Raw genomic sequence first — 25942 nt, 5'->3', positions numbered from 1 at the left:
GGAATGTGTACAGTTTAGGGTGGTATTGCACCTGTCCAATGTGCATTGCGTCTCACTCTCTCACTAAGCAAAATGTGAGATGCAAATACACACAAACAAATTAGGACAAAGAAATGTGATTGGTCGGTCGAAGTATTTAGCAGATGACGCCATCATAGCTTGCCCTGTCAATCTCTAGAATTATGTCCAATTTTTGTTTTTTAATGCCCTGGATGCCAGCCAATTAAGCAAATCTCATAGAAAAACGGGCAAGCTATGATGGCGCCATCTATGCAAACCTTTGACAGTTGCCAACGCCATTGGACAGGCGGAATACCGTTCCCGGGGATAGTATGTATGTATATACCTTATTGCACATGGAAATAAAAACACGAGAAACACAGTTACAGAGTAAATTAAATACAACAAAGGCGAACTTATCCCTGATAGCATAGAGAAAAAAATTCATAGACTGCTCACTCCATACATCAGTTCAGACTATTAATTTTAGTGTCTACATCTAGCATCGAGTAGCGGAACTATCAGTACTGCTACTTATAACTGTTCAGAACTGCTAGAAAGTATTGGTTTCCGTGCTCCAACCTATAGAACACGAACTACGTCCTTGTTCGCGTTGCCTGCCGCGTCGAGTAACGCTGGAGTCCGCGCTCCGCTTCGCAGAATATGTCAAATGTATAATAATAACCTGGTCTCGGTTGACATTTTCAACAATAATCGTGCAAATTTCAAACGTAAAGTAAACTTACTGTTATGATGCATTATGTACTTCCTCTAACTTTCCTCAAACTTTGCTTCATCTTAACTAGGAAGTTTTGGCCCAATATAAGCTTAGTCCTATATTTAACATTTAAGTGTAATTATCTATAGTTCCTCATTTCGCTTCTCCAATGTTATGTGATTGAATCTTGTCAGTACTGTAATTACTATTATTATCATTAATGTACCAATATTAGTTTAGTATCTATTATACCACACAATTTATACCTCAATCCGAAGACAATGCCACTGAAATATTCTTAGTTTATAAATCTCAGTGGGAATTGTCCCAGGATGTAGGTCGCACCTATTAATGTATAAACCTATGTCCTATTTTTGTATTATCTGCCTATGTCTGTTTTTTCCCCAATAAAGAAAATAAAATAAAATAAAATAAAATACTTGACAATAGATGTAGCACCGACCGGAAAGTCTTATCTCAACAGCATAAGACTTTCCGGTCGGTGCTACATCTATTGTCAAGTAGCAGTACTGATAGTTCCGTTACTCGATGCTAGATGCTAATAGTCTTTTTGGTACTAAAACTAATAAATAATAAAATAAAATTTGTTTATTTCAGACCATGAGATCCATATTTTTGTTAGTTAACCAGAGAAACTTACATCCTATGTTAGTACTTACATAAAAACACTTATAACTATACACATATACTAATATTTACTACCTTAATATTACTGCGTGCAGAGAGGAACACGGGGCAAAATGGGTTATTTAGCCCTGCCTATCACCACCTCTACCCAGTATTTCGTGAGGCGGCAGTCCAGACGTTCGGACAACTAATGTATGGAGTGAGCACTCTATGTATTTTTTTCTCTATGCTGATAGTGTTACCTGGATGCTGTGTGGTGAACATCATGGCGGCCGGGTCAGCGTTGATGACGGGCGCCGGCCGCGCCACCGGCGTCGGCGCCGCGCCCAGCGCGTGCGCTTTCCATAGCGGCTACAAAATAAGTTCATACATTTATATTCAGCCAGCCTATTATGGATAGCTTTATCCATCTTTATCCACGTGATAAAATAACTGTCACTGTTTAATACCGTGGGAAAGAAAGTGACGGACACCGTTTTATCACGCTGTCACGTAGACAAGAACGAATTTATATTCAGGAAACACAAAACACAAACAACAATAATATAATACAGATCAGGGATGTTGCGGATGCAGATTTTTTGACATCCGCGGATGCGGATATTTAAAGGCTCACATCCGCGGATGTCGAGATTAGGTACTTAGAAAACGTCAAATATTATTATTAGTATTTTTTTATTTAAAAAAAAAACGAAACGTTTAGTATTTGAGCAAGAATATAGGTGCGTTATTTTTAATAAACAGTAACGTGGCCGACTTTTCTGGATCTAGACGATTTCGTTATAGCACAGACTACATATATACAGACGCTGCTATCCCATACATTCAAATGTGACCGCCTAAAAGCGCATCATTACCAGATGGCGTCACTGAAAATGCACTGTTGCCTATCATGGATACAAGATGGCGCTGTGTCACATCCAAATCATAGAATTCCTAACGACATCTATACGTCTTCATTGAAAGTTAGTAGACATATGTCGTTGCCAACGATTAGAAGTAATCAACAGATGTCGCTTTATAGCGTATTGAATAAATCATGAATCTAGTTTAAAACTGGATCAAGCATGAGGGGTGGAAGGAAATGACCGAACAGGATATTCTTATGTATCTTTCAGTATGAGTAAAGAGAGTTCGGGCACTTAAGGAGTACAGGGAGGGAAGGGAGAGGCAGGGTACAGAGAAATAGCGTAGCCAAACGGTATAACCATAAAGTAATTTCGGAAAACGATACTGTGGTGATGATAATATTTATATATTATAAGAATGCTACATAAGTCTTGCCGAAACTATTTAAACCGGCTGAAAATAAATACCTGTCATAATAATTTTGCGCATGCTACCATTGGTGCATGGCAAAAGGATTAGACATTACTACTGGCGTAAGTCCGTCTATATGCCACCATGCCACTGGTACTTGAGCGTTTCTTTATATTTTTTTAATCCAATTGCTCAAAAAGTTTAGTTTTTGTAGCTGCAAATCGTGCGTAAAGTTTGATTTTTTTACACTAGTGCTAAAAAGTAATCTGATTGATACATTTTAAATAAATGAGTATTATGCGAGACCCGCTTATAAATGACCCACCTGAACAACGCGCGATTGGGCATAAAGGAGTATTATTCGAGACCCAATAGTATTACTTGAACAACGCGCGACAGAATGAAGCTGACGTTCGTACAATACACTTTATACACTTAATATAAATGTAATTAATTAGATATATATCAATATAATGAAATAACAAAAGATTCATGTTTTTTTACATATAGCTGGTCAACCAAATCTTGTCAGTAAAATAAAGGCGCGAAATTCAAATTTTCTATGGGACGATATCCTTTCGCGCCTACATTTTTCAAATTTGCCGCCTTTTTCTACTGTCAAGATCTGGTTGACCATGTATAATTATATGTTCTGAAAATTAATTTTATTAATTTTAATAATACAATTTCTCTTCAATTGGCATAATGCTGACAACAGTGACAACAGAATCCACATTGAAAAAAATGGCAATTAAAAGTAAAACTTTTTTTATTCCCTTCCCGCCTTTTTTATTCAACATTTAAAGTGATTTATGTTTGTAAGTAATTGCCAAGAAAGCATAAGTTATTAAATAAAAATGAGTGATTCAGACGATTTTGGAGTTAATTTAACGCCACCAGATATCAAAGTAAAGGCATCCGTTGTAAGTGACAGGGCTATAACCGCGAAAATCGAATTTCGCAAATTGCGGGCATTTTTCTCTGTCACTCTAATTACGCCTGCATTGGAGTAAAAGAGAAAGATCCCCGCAATTTGCGAATTTCGGTTTTGGCGGTAGCCCCTCAGTATATTACCGGAAAAATCGAAAGCTCGGTACTCGTGCAAAATGACATACTTCTCGCACTTATATCGAAAACTACTATTTTTTGCCATTTTTTATATTGTGATCTTTTTTGCCACTTTTGTGTTATTTGTACTCAAATTCACGAGCTCTTTCGATCCTAATGAGATAAAATACCTCAATTCATGCTCAATTCACTCTTATCGTGCCTTCTAAAAATTTACGATACAAGTTGCATTGCAATAACTATAAAAAAGTAACTGATTTGACTAGTACGAAAATACCCTATTGTAACAATACGATGCGACGTTGTCGAGTTAAACTGGACTCGCTTCGCAGTAACTCATAGCAGTTTGGCAACGTCGCGTCGTGCTTTTATTTTTAAGCAACAGATTTGTACATGATTTGTACCATCTTAGTACCTATACATACAAAGATATGTTTTCATAACGTTCCTTTTCAACTTCTCCCATGGCAAAACCCGTACCTATCAAACCTGAAATTATTATACAAAAGCATTTAATGTTTGTTTTAATAAACTTTTTCTGTTATAATTAGAATAAATATATCTAATTTTGCGTATATTGACCAGGCAGGTGTTTGTATCACTAATTATGTGACCTATAAGTATAGACAGACAACAGCGTGCACAGAAACGTCAAAAACGGCATCAAGTAATGATTATTGCTATTTTAAAATTAGTCCCCTACTTCAGGGTAATGTTATACGCCTGTTCCTTAAAAAAGCTGAGGGCCTACCGCGAACCACGTTCGACGTGTTGCCTCCCCGTCACACTTACGTACGAATTTACAAGTGCGACAGAGAGGCAACACGTCGAACGTGGTTCGCGGTAGGCCCTCAGAAATGGACACTGAGGCATAATTATCATTATTTTGGAATTTAAGTACTATATAATATTATTTGTAGTCTTTTGGAATATCATATTTTATTTGAACTAATAATATTGTATAATAATAAATCATAAAAGCTCTATTTAGGGACAAGAAAGAACTTTCAACGGCAACACTAAAAATAAACTGTCAAATAGTCAAGTCGCCACAAAGCGGCACCGCGTTTGTTGCCTTTGCGTTGTTTCTGTTTATACAAACTTATTAATTTCATATTATAGCTTCATTTGAACTATAGTACAAGTACGTGAATAGAATACCTAGACGTGTCTTGCTTGGTGCAGTTGCGTAGGTATGCTAAAAGGAAAGTTGGAAGACCGATGTGGCGCTTTAAAGACTGTGCTAAGCGTGACATGTGCCCAAAATGTGGGAGGTCGTGCCGCTCACGCATCGGCCTCCACAATCACCAAACCCGTTGTCTAAACAGCAATGCATAAATCGTCTGCAATAGACGAAAAGACCTGTGATGATGACGTGAATTGCCGATGTAGTAACGGAACACTACTAATGGTAAAACCTACATATTAATCTGACAGTGTCTACTGTTTGCCAATAAATGATAAAATTGATAAAAAATTAACACTTCAGGTAAGTTTGTTTTGAATACAAAGGTTAATTAAATAATTTATCACCACACCAACTGGTAAAGGCCCCCTTGATTGTTCAAATACTAATGAGAAAATTGCATTTATGATTTATCCCACATGTGGGGCAAAGTAATCAGATCTAAATTTTGAGTTTCCTTATGTTAGCTGGTAGAATTTACTTTTAAATGATGATTTTGAATTATAAATTCTTTATAATGTTCATGTGGATTTGATTTTTTTGGTATTTTATAGTTGGTATTTTCCCTGCTTTGGCATGGTGATAAATTCTGTGTTTCATTAGGTGGCAATGTTTGTTTAACCCTCGTGCCTTGAATTCTCACAACGCTCAAGATTCCACTTCTCGAACCACTCGCTACGCTCATAGTTCAAATCTTCTGCTTGCTCTGGAATCAACATTAGCATGAGCGGTTAAACAACTGCTTTGCCCCCTTGCCCACTAATAACTATTGTCAAGTTTTATTTTAACCCCCCATGCTAATATTGATACCCGAGCAAGCAAAAGATTCCAAAGTATTTAGAGTTAGAGCAAGAAAGAAGAAAGGTACGTCATAATTTCAAAGATGTTTGACATTTAAAATAACACATGTACTGCGCAGGCGATCAATATCGCTGCATACTTTTCTTGGTCTAAATCTATACAATGGTTAGTGTTTGCAAACAGACTCCAATGTGAAGGCAATGTGTATTAAACTTTATTGTGATATTATTACATTTTATATATAAAAAATATGTTTCTGATTTCAGGACCCAGCCTCTAGCCACTAGAAGTTACAATGTATGCAACAAGAGAGTGAAGATGAAATAGTCAATGCATCTCTGTACAGTCGCCATCAGATATATCGGAACGGCCAAGGTGTTCACAATATCTGAACACGCACTCTAACGCCCTGACAATAGAGGCGTGTTCAGATATTTGTGAGCGCCTTGGCCGCTCCGATATATCTGATGGCGACTGTACCACAAGTAAAATATTTTGAGTGGAAGATGGTTGAGATTGATTCCTGTTTCAACGGACAGACACATGCTATGAAGATTCTCTTAAAAATAATAAAATACAATTAATAAATTCAATGTTTAACATGATAGTGACTTTATTTTGTCTACCCACTAACAACCAATTTGTTCAATGCTGGCGGGCAATGGCGGTAAACTTAAATATTTGATGTGGTATGAAGCTAAATGTTTTGAACATAATGGCAAGCCACTAAAAAGTTTTAATCCTAGATTAGCCATTAAACTGTGGCTGCCAGTCTGATTTGTTAATTGTTATATAAGTACAGTCAGCGTCATATAGTAGGTAGCATCCAAAGTATTCAAATAGTTCGGTACACCATATTATTTGTATGGCGTACTGAACTATTTGAATACTTTGGATGCGACCTACTATACGACGCTGACTGTACTTAATTTAAATATATATAAATTGTATATTATTTCTACGGCCTCCTAGCTAGTCAGTAGTGACAGTGACCCTGCTCTGCTATGTGCTATGAAGTAGGAGGTCCTGGGTTCAAATCCTCATAGGACATTTATTTGTTTTTTAATTGTGTGTGTATATATTAATGGTCTATATCTATTCCCATCTGTCCACACCTCTTGTATGGCGGCGGGGACAAATGGGCCACCACCATGGGACACCATATTAATACACTTTTAGGGGGATCCGAACCTAGGACTTCCAGCTTTGATATGATCATAAAATATAAGATATGTATGTATTTACATTTACACATTGTATTATTGCTCTCATACATATAGGGATATTTTTTTAAATGTCGGATGTCTCTTCTCTTTTGAGCATGAATAGAAGCAGGGGATAACTGACAGAACGGGATAGTCTTATGTATCTTTCAGTAGGAGTAGCAGCGAAAGCGCTATTATTGTTTGTCCTTGTCACAGTCTCACATCTTGTTTTATTCCCCACCGTAAATTGACCACCGTGATTGGTCGAATTCATTTGTTGCCCACCATAACAAATAAATTCGACCAATCATAGCGGCGCAATGCGACGCTATGATTGGTCGAATTTACATGTTTTGTCCCTCACGGAGGCACGCGTACACCACTTCTATAGGATGCTACCTTCTATGCTTTTGAGCAAGTTTTTGTCACCTGCCCTGCTATTCAAACTACTCAAGAATTTACAATGTTTTGTTACCAAGTAGGTCGATTAGTGTAAGACTGTCCTAAAATATATGTATAGCTATATGAGGACAATTTTGTAATGCGTAAGGTTAAGTAAATTAATATACAAACAGCAACACTCCTAACTGTACATCGGTACAGTTAACACTTAACAGTGTGGCTGATGATACCATGTAGGTTTAATATATTTTAATTATTATCACGTTTCTAAGAAAAATAGTACATTATTGTAGAGGTTCGGAAGTAGCTACTTGCAAGCTGAGGATTCGTTTTAAACGGACGACCTTGGGAGTCCGTTTAATTGAATCCGAAGCCAGCAAGTAGCCTTCCAGCCGAGTCATATATAGTGCTTTTCTCAAAAATGGTGCAAGAGATATTTTACAGAAGCAACGTTCTAATTTTCACAGAGAAAAGTAAAACCATTAAAAAGATTTGCTTGCCGCCTTTAAAAAAAATAGAAGTGTATTTTTCTGCTGAAAATACGCCAACGTATTTGAGACACCTAAATAGTCGCGGTACCAACATTATATTAATAATAAGTGCTGATCATCTGTTCGGCTGTTTAATGGACCTATGCCTTCATTTGATATGGCCATTTAAAGTTTTAAAAAGTTTGGAACTCGTTTAATAATGGAATTTGTATGCAACATTGCAGTCCCGAAATCGATACAGCAATGTTTTTAACTTTTTAATTTTTAGAATGACCATAAACTACACACTTCGCGACCTATTTTTTAACCGGCAACGTCGACTTTGCCGTCCATTTTTGAGAAAAATTATATTATTTATTACTTAATAATGTTGATATGTTGTCTGTGATATGATCATAAAGTATGAGGATTTACTACAGTGACATCTATTGATAGTCTTTCTCAAACAATCGAGCTATTTAGTGTGTTACAACGGCAAGAAACTAACTGTCTAGTAATGCGATAGATGGCGCTTAGAATAGTTCATGCCATTATTTATTTATTTTTTTCTGCGTCGATTTACTATGTGTAAATGGATGTTTTAAAAGGTTTTTGTTGTAATATGCTAAATAAATTAGAACTATACATGTTAATTTAAAAATTGGCAAGATTTGAAATAACACAAATATATATTTAGGCCCAATGGTGCTCTGAGTGACATCTCTTGGATTTTTGTGGAACTAAGCGAGGCTTGTATGGGCCGATTACTCTATACTATACTTACTTTATGGTTATAGGTAATGACAAAATTACCTAGCACTTACGCCGCCGCTAAGACGTTCCTGTACCGACTTGTTCGACATCCGCATCCGCATAAGCTCCGCATCGATTTCATGCGGATGCGGATGTTGAAAATAATGCGGAAGTTCCGCGGTTACGGACGCGGATGCGGATGTTCGCAACATCCCTGACACAGATCTATTCTTGGTCAAGCAGATCTTGTCAGTAGAAAAAGGCGGCAAATTTGAAAAATTTAGACGCGAAGGGATATCGTCCCATAGAAAAATCGAATTTCGCGCCTTTTTTTACTGACAAGATTTGCTTGACCAGCTATACTTAGTCCTACACTCATCAATTGACTATGGAGACCGTGCGCGTTGGAGGGTCTACCAATTTAAGACCTTAAAGTTAACAGCTAGGGGACTCCTGTATAATTTGTTAACCCGTGCGAAGCCGGGGCGGGTCGCTAGTATAGGTTAATCTAAACAACACTTATTTCTACTCACCACTGACTTGATGGGAGCGGGTTCCTTCTTATCATTAGGTTGTACCCTCGTTAACGTAATGCCGGGTGGTAGCCGTAAATCAGATACCTGGAAAATTAAAATAAGAACATTTAAGCGCCCATGTACCGCGCAGTACAATAAAAATAATAAAATGTATAGCGTCATTTCAATCAAATTTACAACCAGAACATTTTACACTACTCTATTTTGTAAATAAAGGATGTAAAAATCTTTTGTGGGGATCCGTTTAAGGGCATATTCGGCAGCGTGTTCAGATTAGGAAAAAGTAGAAAAATAGTTATTTGTTTTACAAGGGGACAAAGTTGTTTTTTAACCGCTCGTGCTAATATTGACACCCGAGCAAGCGAAAGATTCCAAACTTAACCCACGAGCTTAGCGAGTAGTTCGTAAAATGAAATCTCGAGCGTTGCGAGGGTTTCAAAGCACAAAATTTGCCCCCAAGTGAAACACAACATAAAAATGTTCACCACACCAACCCGAAGAAAATATTAACTGTAAGATATCAAACCAAATCAAATCCAAATTAATGTTATTAAATATTAATCATTCAAAATCATCATTTAAAAGTCAATTGTACCAGCAAACATAAGAAAACAACTCAAAATTTGCATTTGATTGCTTTGCCTCACATGTGAATAAAATGCAACGTTGCTACCAGTTTTTAAACAATCAAGAGAGCCTTTACCAGTTGGTGTAGTGTTTTTTTTTTGTGATTTTAGTGATTTTGACGTTTAACATTTTTTTTAATACAGTTGCTCAAAAAGTGCCACTTGTCCCATGTCCATCTCGGGACTCGTAAATAATAACACACTTTTCACACTTGCATTGAAATGTACTATTTTACACTAAAAAAAGCGGCCAAGTGCGATTCGGACTCGCCCATGAAGGGTTCCGTATTTAGGCGATTTATGACGTATTAAAAAAAAACTACTTACTAGATCTTGTTCAAACCAATTTTCGGTGGAAGTTTACACGGTAATGTACATCATATATTTTTTTTAGTTTTATCATTCTGTTATTTTAGAAGTTACAGGGGGGGGGCACACATTTTACTTTGGAAGTGTCTCTCGCGCAAACTATTCAGTTTAGAAAAAAATGATATTAGAAACCTCAATATCATTTTTGAAGACCTATCCATAGATACCCCACACGTATAGGTTTGATGAAAAAAAAAATTTTGAGTTTCAGTTCTAAGTATAGGGAACCCCAAAAATTTATTGTTTTTTTTTCTATTTTTGTGTGAAAATCTTAATGCGGTTCACAGAATACATCTACTTACCAAGTTTCAACAGTATAGTTCTTATAGTTTCGGAGAAAAGTGACTGTGACATACACGGACAGACGGACAGACAGACAGACAGACAGACATGACGAATCTATAAGGGTTCCGTTTTTTGCCATTTGGCTACGGAACCCTAAAAATAAGTATAGATATAAGTTAGCGCACCTGCACGCCGCAGCTGAGCTGCTCCATGATGCTGCAGGACGCTGGCGTCTCATGCTCGACGCCACAGGAGCCCTAACCGGACAGGAGCACACATTAACCCTAATATGTTTTTTTCTACTCCCGTACTTTTATTTGTCATTTAAAGGGTCGTGCACACACCTTTAAAACCCTACCTTATAGTTGTCAAGACAAGTCTTTGGTCTATGCCCCAAAAAAAGAATTTGTGCATACACGCAGTATCTTTTTGGCGATTTTACGATACTTCGTGTAATGACCACTTAAAAAATATTGAATGAAATACAGTGTTGTCAACCTTACTTTAAATGTCATCTCTGACAAATAAGTGAACCATAGACATGTTTTTTTTTAAATTTCATTCATTCATTCATTCTTTTCCCGCCCGTACCCTCCATTTTTGCTACTTCTTGAATTAAAAATATTTGTTAAATTTACAATTTTATATCAAAGTAAGTGTGCTTGGTCGTAGAAAAAGTATTGTATGCAACGTTGTTTAACCGAGTCAAAAAATACTCGTGGCGTCTTTATTAACAATTTTCGGCTTCGCCTCAAATTGTTACTCACGCCACTCGCCTTTTTTGACCTCTCTTAAACAACGGTTGCATAAAATACTATTATATACGCACTGATCTTATAAAAGCGCTGATCAGTGCGTACGACTATTGTATTAAACATTTTTACTTTAACCAAAGATAATTTCGTATAGAGGCGTATTGTTAAAGTAAACTTTGTAGGCACAGTATATTTACTGCTTTATTTCGACACAGGATTTCAAATTTCAATTTCAAATATTTTATTGCGTTTCATGTGTAGGTACATTTGATTAAAACTTTTACAATGCCATTTGACTTTAGAATAGGCCAAAGGTATGGCGCCATCGCTCGAGAAGATGGCGCCATACCTTTGGCCTATTCTCGTGTAGATGGCGCCACTTTATGATATTTAATAAATTTAACACATATCAGTGAAAGAATAAGGATCAAAGTCAAATGGCAGTCTAAAAGTTTTAATCATGTGTCAAGTTTACTTTAACAATACGTTCCTTGAGAAACATAGTGTCACTATACAAAATGATTTGTCCTTGAAAATTCAACTTTTGAAAAATGGAACGTCACTATTCGAATGGTTCCTAATTTTGTATCTTGGAGGATATAATCAAACGGAGACGCCATGTCTGTAATTTTCTGTACAAAACAGTCTGCCGATTTTTGCGGGGGAGGGGAACGTCAAATGTATGCGTAACGTAAAAATAGCCATGTCAGATAAACGTCAGTCCATACATTGTGTATGACCGTTGGCCGCCTATTTTCGACAGAGGGGAAAGCCTGTTAATGGCTACTCCGTTTAGTTGTATCCTCCAAGTTTTGTATAGTAAACGTATTCTCAAGGAACGAATACGCCTCTATTTCAAATTCTCTAACATATTCTTTAGGTCGAGTCAATTAATCATAAACTAGGAATTCTCTAGACAGAGTTTAGAGCAATTATTTCATGAAACCGACGCTGCCAAAAATACTGGGGTGCGGGGGACGAGGTGAGCGAGTCCCGTGCCGTGATTGGTCCGTTCAAACACACGGACGTCACACAAAGACACTTTGACTCGAAAATGGAGTAAAACTACCATATATTTGTGGCAGAGGGGGTAGCGCTACTATGCTCAGTATGGAGGATGTCTTGTCTGTGCAATTAACGCACCTTTTTGCTGACCACCTCGATGGTGGTGTCGGCGGTGATGTTGATGACCTGCGCCCTCTGTTCTTTCTTCTCTTTCTTGCTCTGTTTCGTCTGCTTTGCGGTTGGTGCCGGTTGTGGTGCTGGAAAGAGAGAGAGATACGTGGTTATCTTATCATTAGCAGGCGTGTCTCACTCCGCGATTTCGTCGCTTTGCTACAGTACATCCGTTCCGCCCCAATTTTGGGGAAAGCCATAAGCCGCGCGTGGCGCTGTCGCCACCTAGCGGCCATATCTGTGCTGATCGTAACAGACGCGTTTTGTTAGAGAGTGAGTCTTCTGTACCTAGTACTATTATTTATTCTGTGTCATTAGTAACAAGATATCTTGTTACGGGAGTTGAAACGCAAACCATTGCAGCGTTATCTGCATCAAAGATACATTGATTGAGTAAGGGGTAGTGCACAAATCACGCGAGGTGATTTCGGCTACTTTTTGACCCCCTTTTTTAGCTTAAATAATCTGTTTAAGCATCAGATTGTGTTAACACTAAGATTTTTTTATTTTCCTCATAGTTGATGTGAAAAGCAGTATGTGTCACACGGTATCAAAATTAATTCGTCTTGGCCGTTAACACTTGAATCCCTCATTATGCTCAGGATTCTACTTGTTAACTATGAGGAAAATAAAAAAAATCTTAGTGTTGACACAATCTGATGATCCCTCCTAGCAGGGAAGAAAAAGCTCTTTTTCGAATAGGTAGTGTGAAAACTACTATAACTCACCAGCCTTCTCCTGTTTAATCTCCTTCCCTTTATCTTTCTTTTTATCTTTTTTATCTTCTTTCTTCACTGGCTCCTGTTTCTTGGTGTCCCGCTTATCTGCTTTCTTAGGTTCGGGTTTGGGCGGGTCAGGTTTCTTATCTTTGTCCCTTTTACTCTTCGCTTCTTGCTTCTGGAGCTGCTGCTGTCTCTTTCGCTCCTCTTCTTCAGCCTAGAAATGAAAAAAAAAATGCGATTTTAATTTTTATTGACATATTACTCAATCTTAACCGCCTATAGACAGTTTTTGTGAAGAAGAGTCCGAAGGTTATCTATCTAATCTAATACCTTTAAACGAGCAATTTTTGTATATTTATTTATATATATATATACTAGCGACCCGCCCCGGCTTCGCACGGGTTAACAAATTATACATAAACCTTCCGCTTGAATCACTCTATCTATAAAAAAAAATCGCATCAAAATCTGTTACGTAGTTTTAGAGATCTAAGCATACATACAGACAGACAGGCAACGGGAAGCGATTTTGTTTTATACTAGCGACCCGGCCCGGCTTCGCACGGTTTAACAAATTATACATAAACCTTCCTCTTGAATCACTCTATCTATTTAAAAAAAACCGCATCAAAAAAAGTCGACTATGAAATAACTCGCGTTTTGGTAAGAATACTGATGTATGGAGTTACCACTCTTTCTTTACTTAGATAAAGATAAAAGATAGTTTATTCAAGTAGGCATAATTACAATGCGCTTATGAACGTCAAATAAAGCTAGGTAGACCGGCTCCAACCCTACACCTCTGCCCCGAGAAGATTTAAATCCCCCCTCAATTGGAGGAGGGTATCCCAATATGGGACCGGCAACAAACTCGGCGGGACACATCTTTTCAAAAATAATTACATCTTATAATTAACATGCATTACGAGAAAATAAGGGAAAAAATACAATTTAAATTACTATAGAATTCATGCAATTATACACATAAGGTGTAATAGAAATTTGATTTAGAAAATATACATATGTACATGGAATCGTACAAATTCGTAGCTCTTTCTTATATTTCTCTATGTTTGTTAGAATTTCATAGCTTTCATTAAGACACCATCGTTATTAACCTGTTGCTTGGCAAGCAGTTTTCTCTGTTTCTTGGAGAGCGGCTGGTTGTCCGGGAGCGAGTGAGACCGCTGCTGCTCCCTCTGTCTCACCTCCACCGGTTTTGGCTTTTCAGATTCTTTCTGTTTCTTCTGAAACGGAGAGAACGCATTAACATTCACAAAAGAAAATAGACTTACTAGGCATTAGGCGGATCACTTCTGGACACAGACAAGACATCCTCCAGACTGAGCATAGTAGCGCTACCCCGTCTGCCACAAATATACGGTAGTTTTACTCCATTCTCGAGTCAAAGTGTCTTTGTGTGACGTCCGTGTCTTTGAACGGACCAATCACGGCACGGGACTCGCTCACCTCGTCCCCCGCACCCCAGTATTTTTGGCAGCATCGGTTTCATGAAATAATTGCTCTAAACTCCGTCTAAACTGAAATTCGTAATTAGATTCCAAAAAAAGTAAGACAATGTTGCCACTGCAATATTTTTTTTTTGTAAAATAGTAAATTCCTTTTTATAAATAAACACGCTAAGATAATTTATTTATTAGTAATTTTACTCCTACGATTAAAAAAAGTACTTTTATTTAGTTATTTTTACATAAATACAAGACGCGCTAGTAAAAAGTGGCAACATCGTCTTACTTTTTTTGGAATCTACGAGTAATTACGATTTTCAGTATAGACATAGAGAAAAAATACCTGCTCACTCCATGCATCAGTTTTAGTACCAAAAAGACTATTAGCATCTAGCATCGAGTAGCGGAACTATCAGTACTGCTACTTGACAATAGATGTCGCCACCGACCGGAAAGTCTTATGCTGTTGAGATAGACTTTCCGGTCGGTGCTACATCTATTGTCAAGTAGCAGTACTGATAGTTCCGCTACTCGATGCTAGATGTAGACACTGAAATTAATAGTCTGAACTGATGTATGGAGTGAGCACTCTATGTATTTTTTTCTCTATGGTATAGAGGATTCCTAGTCTATGTCGTATGCAAAGGAATAGTATTGCTGAGTGTACCTTCTCCTTGGTGGACCCCTTAGCGAGCTGGTTGATGTGCGCGAGCGCCTGCTCCCAGGTCTGCTTGCGCGGCGGCGAGGCCGGCGCAGGCGCAGGCGGCGACTGCGCGTGCATCACTGGAAATATAACGTTCCTTTTTAGGGTTCCGTACCCAAAGGGTAAAAACGGGACCCTATTACTAAGACTCCGCTGTCCGTCCGTCCGTCCGTCCTTCCGTCCGTCCGTCCGTCCGTCCGTCCGTCCGTCCGTCTGTCACCAGGCTGTATCTCACGAACCGTGATAGCTAGACAGTTGAAATTTTCACAGATGATGTATTTCTTGTGCCGCTATAACAACAAATACTAAAAACAGAATAAAATAAAGATTTAAGTGGGGCTCCCATACAACAAACGTGATTTTTGACCGAAGTTAAGCAACGTCGGGCGGGGTCAGTACTTGGATGGGTGACCGTTTTTTTGTTTGTTTGTTTTTGCTTGTTTTGCTCTATTTTTTGTTGATGGTGCGGAACCCTCCGTGCGCGAGTCCGACTCGCACTTGGCCGGTGTTTTTAACCTTTTGGACGCCAATGACCGACCGTAGGTTCAACGCCAAAGACCGATTAATCGGTCACAGACCACAGAGCAACATAGATCTACGTGCATATGCATAAAGTTCAATTTCAGTTTTCACACTTCGGTGACGTGGCGTCAGCGTGACAGCTTTTGTGTTTAACACGGCGTGGAAAAGGTTAAACATGCGCAGAAATATTATCAAATAACCTCCTAAGGCCCAGCCATTGAAATTTGAACCTAAATTGTTGGAAACAGAGTTGATTTTGCGTTGTTTGAAAATTGAATGAAACAAAGCAAAAGCGACTCTGTTCCAATTGAACATGGTTTAAATTACATCGAACTGAATAGGTACTATAGGTAGGACCTTGGGCCTTAGGAGGGTAATACGATAAAAAACTAAAAAACACAGCTCAGAAAACTTTTTTTTAAACCGCAGCGGTTACTGAAGTCTGTAGACGCCTGCAACTCCAGAGGGATCAGTCATACAGTCCTTTTTGAAAAACCTAATACCAGTCCTTTCAAAAAACCTCGGCAGGGAGATTTTTAACAACATAGGCGTTTGTTGTGTGTCGTTGGCGTATGTGTCGTCTCATAGTTTTAAGTCAGGTCCCCACTGAAAACCAGCGCCACGGATTGCCGCGGCATTATGCCGAGTCCTATTTTAGCGACATGTTTTTTTATGTCTGTATGTCTTCATTTCTGTATGTAATAATAATATGTTGTGACGTAAAATAAATGTATTTAATTTAGTATTTTCTTTCTTCTTTCTTTCTAATTAAAAAAAATCGTCTCTTGACATAAACAATAGACAGAAAAGATCATGAAAACGAGTCCAGTGAACGATTGTATGATAGGCGACAGAGGTATAGTAAAAATAATGCTGCTGCGACCAGACCTACCCTAGTAGCACGGTCGCATTTTTATCGTTTATCACCATGCCTGTCACGTTCTAACAAGTATGTAAGTGCGAAAGTGACGGGCATAGTGATAGTCGATAGAAATGGAACCGTGCTGAGCCCGCTGGCTATCATGGTCGCGTTTTTATCACCTGTCATGCCATGCGTCACTTTTGCACTTACATATTTGTTAGAACGTGACAGTCATGGTAAAAAATGCCGCCATCTTAGCCCTACAGGAGTAGACATATGATGACAAAACACGACGTAAGAGGGATAAGGCGAAACGATTTAAAAACGCGTAGTAACTGTCAAAACAGTATTCCAACTTACATTGTATCCCTTCGATAGAGGCCGCAAGAAATTGTAAAAAAAATATTTTAATACTCCCTACATGCATATGATTCATTCATACGTTCAACTTTGAAGCAAATAACATCTGGGTTAATCAACTTTTTCTTGTCACACGTTGCTATGGTTACGGTCTCCTGAGTCACTCTTAAAATTCTAGGTTTGTCGTGTTTATGAACCAAACTTGCATTTTATGGTAGTTATAAGACCTTTCCATAATGGGACATCTACTGAGCATGTTAGTAGAACATGGTACAGCAGTTCTTCTAACAATCTATGCTACTATTGTCTCCTGGCTGATGGGACAGAATAACAACAAGAAATAGTTGATTGACCCATCTATATTTTTATAAATAATTGTAAACAAAAAGTATTAAGGGGCCTACGATTAATTTGACATCGACTATAGGCAGATACTACTAGGGTTCTACAATTACGGGTTATTAAGTTCTATCCTCCCGAGACCCAAAAGCAAGTCGAAATAAATCATTTTTTGAAATCATAACTCCTAAAGAGTCCGGATCAGATTTTAAAACTTGTACTAAGATTTCTACGTGGGATCTCAGGAGTTAACTATTCATGTGATAGCCAGTTAAAGAGCAGACGAGCCGCCTAATGGGAAGCGGTCACCGTCGCTCATGGACATAAGCAACATTAAAAAGGTAATGGCAAAGAGAATTTGAAATAGAGGCGGATTGTCAAAGTAAATTCACTGCCATCTTTTGACAAAAGATTATAACTGTTAGAACGCCATTTAACTTTGACCCTTATTCTTTCACTGATATGTGTTAATTTGTTAAATATTGAAATTAACGCCATCTATCCGACTGCAGGCCAAAGTTATGGTCCAATCTTATTGAGCGATGGCGCCATAACCTTTGGCCTGGAGTCGGGTAGATGGCGTCATTTCAATATTTAACAAATTAAATTAACACATATCAATGAAAGAATAAGGATCAAAGTCAAATGGCGTTCTAACAGTTTTAATCTTTTGTCAAAAGATGGCAGTAAATGTAATGGGGCTACATGATTTACCATGACAGTAACTCTCTATACACTCTATTCTATTTGGTAATGGCATAGAGAAATATAGTAAGACAAGAGTGCTCACTCCATATATCAGTTAGACCAGCGGTTCTCAATCTTTTTTTTTGACGGAACCCTTTTGGAAAGCGAAATACTTGATGGAACCCTACAATAAAACAATAGTTTTAAGAAGTGTATTTTTTTATTAATAAGCATAATAATTATGCTTATTATATTATTCTAAATTATTCTAAATTCTTGCGGAACCCCTGCAGGGGAGGAACCCTAGGGTTCTGCGGAACACACTTTGAGAATGGCTGAGTTAGACTATTAATTTCAGTGTCTACATCTAGCATCGAGTAGCGGAACTATCAGTACTGCTACTTGACAATAGATGTAGCACCGACCGGAAAGTCTTATGCTCAACAACATACGACTTTCCGGTGGGTGCTACATCTATTGTCAAGTAGCAGTACTGATAGTTCCGCTACTCGATGCTAGATGTAGGTAGACACTGAAATTAATAGTCTTTTTGGTATCAAAAATGATGTATGGAGTGAGCAATCTATGTATTTTTTTCTCTTTGGTACTGGTAAACAAACTACTAGGGTTGTTCGGTTACCGGTGATGTGCCGAACGGCGTTTGTTAGCTGCAGACTCGCGTCCGGCATCGGCCGACGCACGCCGGCCGCGTCTGTGCAATCCAAACGCTACTTTTTCTAATTGACTTACGAATTTATACCTAAAGGCATAGTAATTAAATAATTTCTACCATACTCGCTGGTGACGACGAAAACCGTTAATTTTGTGAGACGATACGCAATACTCCTAAAAATATATAGCAACTCCTATGAATTTGTAATTTAACACATTCAGTGCCGAAAACCCGACTATCGGGTATTTTATGATTTCGTTCCCAGGCCGGACGACCCGATAGTCGGGATCGTGGTACTACAGCTTTATATGACGAAAATGGTGCGGATGTCTTGTTTGGCTGGGTGGCAATGAATGTGTTAAAGGCATCCAGCAGATTGTAGAGAGACCATTTTATAACCTTACTAGCGACCCGCCCCGGCTTCGTACGGGTTAACAAATTATACATAAACTTTGAATCACTCTATTAAAATCCGTTGCGGAGTTTTAATGATCTAAGCATACATACAGTCAGGCAGAGGAAAGCGACTTTGTTTTATACTATGTAGTGATGATTAAGGCCTTACAAGACTAGATTTTTCATCGTTAACCAGCTAGCTGATAGTTCTAAACTGTGTTGTTCATACCGAAATCTATGACTGAGAACTAAGGGCCACCTCACACTAGCGTCATTTGAGCGTCTAGTCAGCGCTATGGAAATGGCGTCGCTGCGCAGTTGCGCCAACGTTGCGTCAGAGGGGAGACACGCCTGACTTCGGGCAAACTCGGCTCCGTTCAGCTCAGCATTGCCCCGAGCAATTATTAGGGTTGCCACAACCACGACAAGAGAATGACTTGAATTTTGACAACCCTAAATAGCCGAAAGGGATAGTGCCATAAGTTAGAAAGGGACATCATGATTCGACCCTGAATCGCTGTCAAACTTCGGTTTTGTAGGAAGTGTCCTTTCTGTACGGTAGTACTATTACTTATTCTGTGGCTGCGTCGAGCAGCAGCCATAGGGCTGATTTAGATGGCGCGGAACTCGCATGCGATTTTAGTTACATTGCGGACTGTTGGTTACGTCCAATTCAACCGACCGATCAAAACCCGCAATGTAATGACTCGCATGCGAGTTCTCGCATCGTCTAAATGAGCCCACAGGGTTGACTAGACGCAGACGCTAGTGTGGGGCGGCCGTGAAATCCCTCAAATAACTGATTGTCACTTACTGATAAACGCCTTCTGTTTCTGTCTGTCCATCTTGTCGCTGACGAGCAGGTGCGCGGCGGCGAACTGTTGCTGCAGTTGCTGCTGATGCTGCTGTTGCTGCTGATGCTGCAGCATCGCCGCTTCCATCTGTAACGGTATTCAGATATACATGAGAATAGGGTATTTTCCTGTATTTAATTACTTTGTTATTGTCGAGGCTCGGAAGTAGCTCCTTGCAGGCTGAGGATTCGTTTTAAACGGACGACCTTGGGAGTCCGTTTAATTGAATCCGAAGCCAGCAAGTAGCATTCCAGCCGAGTCATATATAGTGCTTTTCTCAAAAATTGTGCAAGAAATAGAAATATTTTACAGAATCAATGTTCTAATTTTCACAGAAAAAAGTAAAACAATAAAAACGATTTGCTTTGCCGCCTTAAAAAAAAAAAAGTGTATTTTCTGCTGAAAATACGCCAACCTATTTGAGACACCTAAATAGCCGCGGTACCAACATTATAATAATAAGTACTGATCATCTGTTTGGCTGTTTAATGGACCTATGCCTTCATTTGATATGGCCATTCCAACTTTTAAAAAGTTTGGAACTTGAAGGCGAAAAATGTAAACATATATTTGACGTCGACTGTACATAGGTTTTACATTTCTTAAACTTTAGTTGATGGACATTGGTAAGTATGTGTGAATGTGTCCGGTACGTATTGCAGTACAATTTGTTTGTTGAAGTTAACATATTATGCATACTAATATTATAAATGCGAAAGTGTGTCTGTCTGTCTGTTACCTCTTCACGCTTAAACCGCTTTAGTTTAAATTTGACATAGAGACGGTTTGAGTCCCCGGGAAGGACATAGGATAGTTTTTATGTCGGAAGTCATCTCTAAAGAGAACAGGGAAATTAATGAATTGCCTGTTAATTGGTGTAAGCAATTAAGCATATTATGCTTAAAATTGTTGCCATTATAATTTATCCAGGCGCTATACTTACTCTAACTGCTGGAACTAATTTCACGCAGACGAAATCGAGGGTAAAAGCTAGTAGGTACTAGGTATATAAATCCGTTGTGTACAGGAATTTGACTCTTGGAGATCCTATACATCTCTAAGGATAATTTGATTAACTATACATTGTTATCTTTTAGTTATAACACTTACGAGACACCTCTAAATAATTATAGATTATAGTTTTTGTAAGTTGTGTTTTTTTTTTTATATTATTATTATAGTTTTTTTATGTAATTCGACATTTACAGACTTTATACATCTCTATGTAATAATTTAGTTTTATTTTATAATTGTTGATGTGTTTTTTAGGGTTACGTACCCAAAGGGTAAAAACGGGACCCTATTGCTAAGACTCCGCTGTCCGTCCGTCCGCCTGTCACCAGGCTGTATCTCACGAACCGTGATAGCTACAGTTGAAATTTTCACAGATGAGATGATGTATTTCTGTTGCCGCTATAACAACAAATACTAAAAACAGAATAAAATAAAGATTTAAGTGGGGCTCCCATACAACAAACGTGATTTTTGACCGAAGTTAAGCAACGTCGGGCAGGGTTATTACTTAGATGGGTGACCGTTTTTTTGCTTGTTTTGCTCTATTTTTTGTTGATGGTGCGGAACCCTCCGTGCGCGAGTCCGACTCGCACTTGGCCGGTTTTTTTTGCTTGTACGAGTACGTAAATTCCGTGTTGACGTGTAAAAGTGCCCTTGCGGCCTATTTCCTGAATAAATGTTGATGTTTGATGTTGTTATCGACCTCGCTCCCGCTCGGGCTCGTAAGTGTACTCACGTGTCGGTGCGCGGGGGCGGGGCCTGGCGGGGGCGGGCGCGGGGCGTCGCCCTGGAGGGAGCGAGCTAGTGCTAGTTGTCGCTCGCACTCTTCGAAACGCTTCGCGAATACTGACACTTGCCGCTCGGCCTCCGCTACCTCCTGTAACATGACGTATAGTTTGTAGCTTTCTAGTAGAGCCCGAAGGCTTATTCTATTGTCTATTGTTCAGTAAAACCGCACGTGCTACTTACCTGCAAAAAAGGGTCCTCATTATTCTATTTGGCACCTGAGCGCGGGCTAGTCCAACGCTCAAAAAACCAGTGTAGGTGCGCTCTCCGATAACGCGCCTTTGTTACGCATCTCGATGACACATTTTAGACTGGTTCTGTAGCGTTCGACTCGCCGGCATTCAGTAACCGAAGTACCGATTTTTTATGCAGGTGGTTGTGGCTCGTGGCACGAGCGGTTTTTCTTAACAATAGACAATAGGATTAGCCTTCGGGGTCTATTAGAAAGCTACAAACTATACATTGTGAGATAAGGAGATAAAACCAAAACAATAATTACACATATGAAAACAAACGTTTCCAAACATATCTAGTTATGTGATACTTTTTTGATTGTATTTTCAAACACTTTTTTTGTGTTCCATACCCAAAGGGTAAAAAACGGGACGCTATTATTAATCCACTGTCCGTCTGCCTATCTGTCTGTCTGTCACCAGGCTGTATCTCATGAACTGTGATAGCTAGACAGTTGAAATTTTCACTGATCATGTATTTCTGTTGCCGCTATTACAAAATATTTATTTACGGTACAAGTGCGGAAAGGAGGAAATTCGAAACAAGTGGCGATAAATTTTCCCTTTAAATCGACACGAGTTGCGAATTACCTATTCACACGTATATCGTACAACGTTTTACAGTGAGCGAGTCCGACTCGCACTTGTCCGGTTTTGGCTGGCCCACTTAAACAAAACATTTTGTATAGTTTAAGTTATTTCGTACCTTAGCTGTCGCATTCAATAGAGTATTGAGTTCCCCTAGTTGTTCCGCTATCAACTGCGTTTTGGCTTGTTGTGCTGGATTCATTTTCTGTTTCTTCCCTGTTAACAAATACAAGATTAAGTAAGAAAAAATAACAATAATCAGACTATATTTTTTTGTATATTGTTATCACTACATAGTATAAAACAATGTCGCTTCCCGCTGCCTGTTCCTATGTATGCTTAGATCTTAAACTACGCAACGGATTTTGATGCGGTTTTTTTAAACAGATAGAGTGATTCAAGAGGAAGGTTTATGTATAATAGGGAATATTACGCGAAATTCTGCGTAGGGGGCGCCACTCCCAAAATAAGTCACAATCTAAGGGTCTACCGCAAACGAGAGAGTAGATATTTTGGTTATCTAACCTCTCTATCATTCTTGCATATTCAGGCGATAAAGAGGCAGATGGCCGAGTTTCGATCTCGCGTTTCCTGGTAGGCGGAAAACTTGTCAAAAAACAGTTTAAGGTACAGTATGTATAAGTTACTCTATGCTACACTAAAGTATAGAGAAAAAAATACATAGAGTGCTCACTCCATACATCAGTTTTAGTACCAAAAAGACTATTAGCATCTAGCATCGAGTAGCGGAACTATCAGTACTGCTACTTGACAATAGATGTAGCACCGACCGGAAAGTCTTATCTCAACAGCATAAGACTTTCCGGTCGCTGTAGATGTAGATACTGAAATTAATAGTCTGAACTTGATGTATGGAGTGAGCACTCTTGTCTTACTATATTTCTCTATGACTAAAGTCAAAACTGCTCTCTGGCGGCAAAACATTGCAGTAATACTCCCTATTTGTTAACCCCTGCGAAGCCGGGGCGGGTCGCTAGTTTATTATAAGTTATTAGGCTACCTTTCTTCTTGGCCTGCGTCTGTTTGAGTTGCGCCTTCGCCTCCTCTGCCTGGCGCGCGGTCGCCATGTGTCGCGCCTGCATCGCTCGCAACTCGAGCCGCGTGCGGTTCAGCTGCGTGGCCAGCTGCGTGTGCTCTTCCAGCAGGCGGACCTCCATCTGAGGATGTGGAACACATAGTTATCGAACTGAATAGAAAGAAAAAACCGGCCAAGTGCGAGTCGGACTCGCGCATGGAGGGTTCCGCACCATCAACAAAAAATAGAGCAAAACAAGCAAAAAAACGGTCACCCATCCAAGTACTGACCGCGCCCGACGTTGCTTAACTTCGGTCAAAAATCACGTTTGTTGTATGGGAGCCCCACTTAAATCTTTATTTTATTCTGTTTTTAGTATTTGTTGTTATAGCGGCAACAGAAATACATCATCTGTGAAAATTTCAACTGTCTAGCTATCACGGTTCGTGAGATACAGCCTGGTGACAGACGGACGGACGGACGGACAGCGGAGTCTTAGTAATAGGGTCCCGTTTTTACCCTTTGGGTACGGAACCCTAAAAAAGAAAGAAAGAAAATACATTTATTTAACGCCACAACATATTACATATAGAAATGAGAACATACAGGCATAAAAAAACATTGGACGCTAAAATAGGACCCCGGCAATCCGTGGCGCTGCAAAAGGCTTTCAGTGGGGACCTGACTTAAAACTACTAGGTATTATTAGGTACTATAGGTAGAACCTTGGGCCTTAGGAGGATATAATAATAATAATAATAATCATTTATTTCGAGTAACTTTTACAGACTCATAGATATTGTTAGTATGTACTTATAGCTATGTTAGTGTTTACACTTATCACATACATACAGAATAATTAAATAAATAAATATTATATTACATTCTTAACACAGATTGACTAAGTCCCACAGTAAGCTCAAGAAGGCTTGTGTTGTGGATACTCAGACAACGATATATATAATATACACAAATACATAAAAAACAACCAAGACTAAGGAACAAATATCTGTGCCCATCTCACAAATGCCCTTACCGGGATTCGAACCCAGGACCGCGGCATCACAGGCAGGGTCACTACCCACTAGGCCAAACCTGTCGTCAAAATGTAACAAGTAGAGCGTACCCGCTTGCCCCTCTGGCGCTGTTTCTTGGCGCGCTTCTTGCCGCGGTCCACGTGCCGCGCCGGGCCCTCGATGTACTGCAGCAGCGCGTCCAGGTCGCGGGGGTCCTGCGCGGCGCCGCGCCAGCACCCGCCGCCGCTGTGCCACGTCATCCTAGTACCGTATACAAGTAGAGCGTACCCGCTTGCCCCTCTGGCGCTGTTTCTTGGCGCGCTTCTTGCCGCGGTCCACGTGCCGCGCCGGGCCCTCGATGTACTGCAGCAGCGCGTCCAGGTCGCGGGGGTCCTGCGCGGCGCCGCGCCAGCACCCGCCGCCGCTGTGCCACGTCATCCTAGTACCGTATACAAGTAGAGCGTACCCGCTTGCCCCTCTGGCGCTGTTTCTTGGCGCGCTTCTTGCCGCGGTCCACGTGCCGCGCCGGGCCCTCGATGTACTGCAGCAGCGCGTCCAGGTCGCGGGGGTCCTGCGCGGCGCCGCGCCAGCACCCGCCGCCGCTGTGCCACGTCATCCTAGTACCGTATACAAGTAGAGCGTACCCGCTTGCCCCTCTGGCGCTGTTTCTTGGCGCGCTTCTTGCCGCGGTCCACGTGCCGCGCCGGGCCCTCGATGTACTGCAGCAGCGCGTCCAGGTCGCGGGGGTCCTGCGCGGCGCCGCGCCAGCACCCGCCGCCGCTGTGCCACGTCATCCTAGTACCGTATACAAGTAGAGCGTACCCGCTTGCCCCTCTGGCGCTGTTTCTTGGCGCGCTTCTTGCCGCGGTCCACGTGCCGCGCCGGGCCCTCGATGTACTGCAGCAGCGCGTCCAGGTCGCGGGGGTCCTGCGCGGCGCCGCGCCAGCACCCGCCGCCGCTGTGCCACGTCATCCTAGTACCGTATACAAGTAGAGCGTACCCGCTTGCCCCTCTGGCGCTGTTTCTTGGCGCGCTTCTTGCCGCGGTCCACGTGCCGCGCCGGGCCCTCGATGTACTGCAGCAGCGCGTCCAGGTCGCGGGGGTCCTGCGCGGCGCCGCGCCAGCACCCGCCGCCGCTGTGCCACGTCATCCTAGTACCGTATACAAGTAGAGCGTACCCGCTTGCCCCTCTGGCGCTGTTTCTTGGCGCGCTTCTTGCCGCGGTCCACGTGCCGCGCCGGGCCCTCGATGTACTGCAGCAGCGCGTCCAGGTCGCGGGGGTCCTGCGCGGCGCCGCGCCAGCACCCGCCGCCGCTGTGCCACGTCATCCTAGTACCGTATACAAGTAGAGCGTACCCGCTTGCCCCTCTGGCGCTGTTTCTTGGCGCGCTTCTTGCCGCGGTCCACGTGCCGCGCCGGGCCCT

The 25942-nt window shown here is 40.5% G+C and overlaps 1 protein-coding gene across 1 annotated transcript in view; it reads right to left on the bottom strand.

Moving 5' to 3' along the window:
* The window catches only part of LOC134660034 (uncharacterized), an 81529-nt gene that overhangs the window by 4439 nt on the left and 51148 nt on the right, over positions 1-25942 (bottom strand). The window contains exons 34-50 of the mRNA XM_063515734.1: positions 25701-25832; positions 25523-25654; positions 25345-25476; positions 25167-25298; positions 24993-25120; positions 24629-24942; positions 23488-23644; positions 22585-22682; positions 21596-21736; positions 19806-19932; positions 15117-15232; positions 14099-14227; positions 12987-13194; positions 12226-12344; positions 10513-10584; positions 9045-9131; positions 1609-1717 (exon numbers count right to left, since the gene is read on the bottom strand). Coding sequence (XP_063371804.1) covers positions 1609-1717; positions 9045-9131; positions 10513-10584; positions 12226-12344; positions 12987-13194; positions 14099-14227; positions 15117-15232; positions 19806-19932; positions 21596-21736; positions 22585-22682; positions 23488-23644; positions 24629-24942; positions 24993-25120; positions 25167-25298; positions 25345-25476; positions 25523-25654; positions 25701-25832 — 2333 coding nt within the window. The remainder of the gene's footprint in view (positions 1-1608; positions 1718-9044; positions 9132-10512; positions 10585-12225; positions 12345-12986; positions 13195-14098; positions 14228-15116; positions 15233-19805; positions 19933-21595; positions 21737-22584; positions 22683-23487; positions 23645-24628; positions 24943-24992; positions 25121-25166; positions 25299-25344; positions 25477-25522; positions 25655-25700; positions 25833-25942) is intronic.

The sequence above is a fragment of the Cydia amplana genome, chromosome 26 (assembly GCF_948474715.1).
Source record: "Cydia amplana chromosome 26, ilCydAmpl1.1, whole genome shotgun sequence".
In the NCBI taxonomy this organism is placed as follows: domain Eukaryota; kingdom Metazoa; phylum Arthropoda; class Insecta; order Lepidoptera; family Tortricidae; genus Cydia; species Cydia amplana.
Note: the sequence above shows the minus strand (reverse complement) of the source record. Positions and strands in the feature narration are given on the sequence as shown.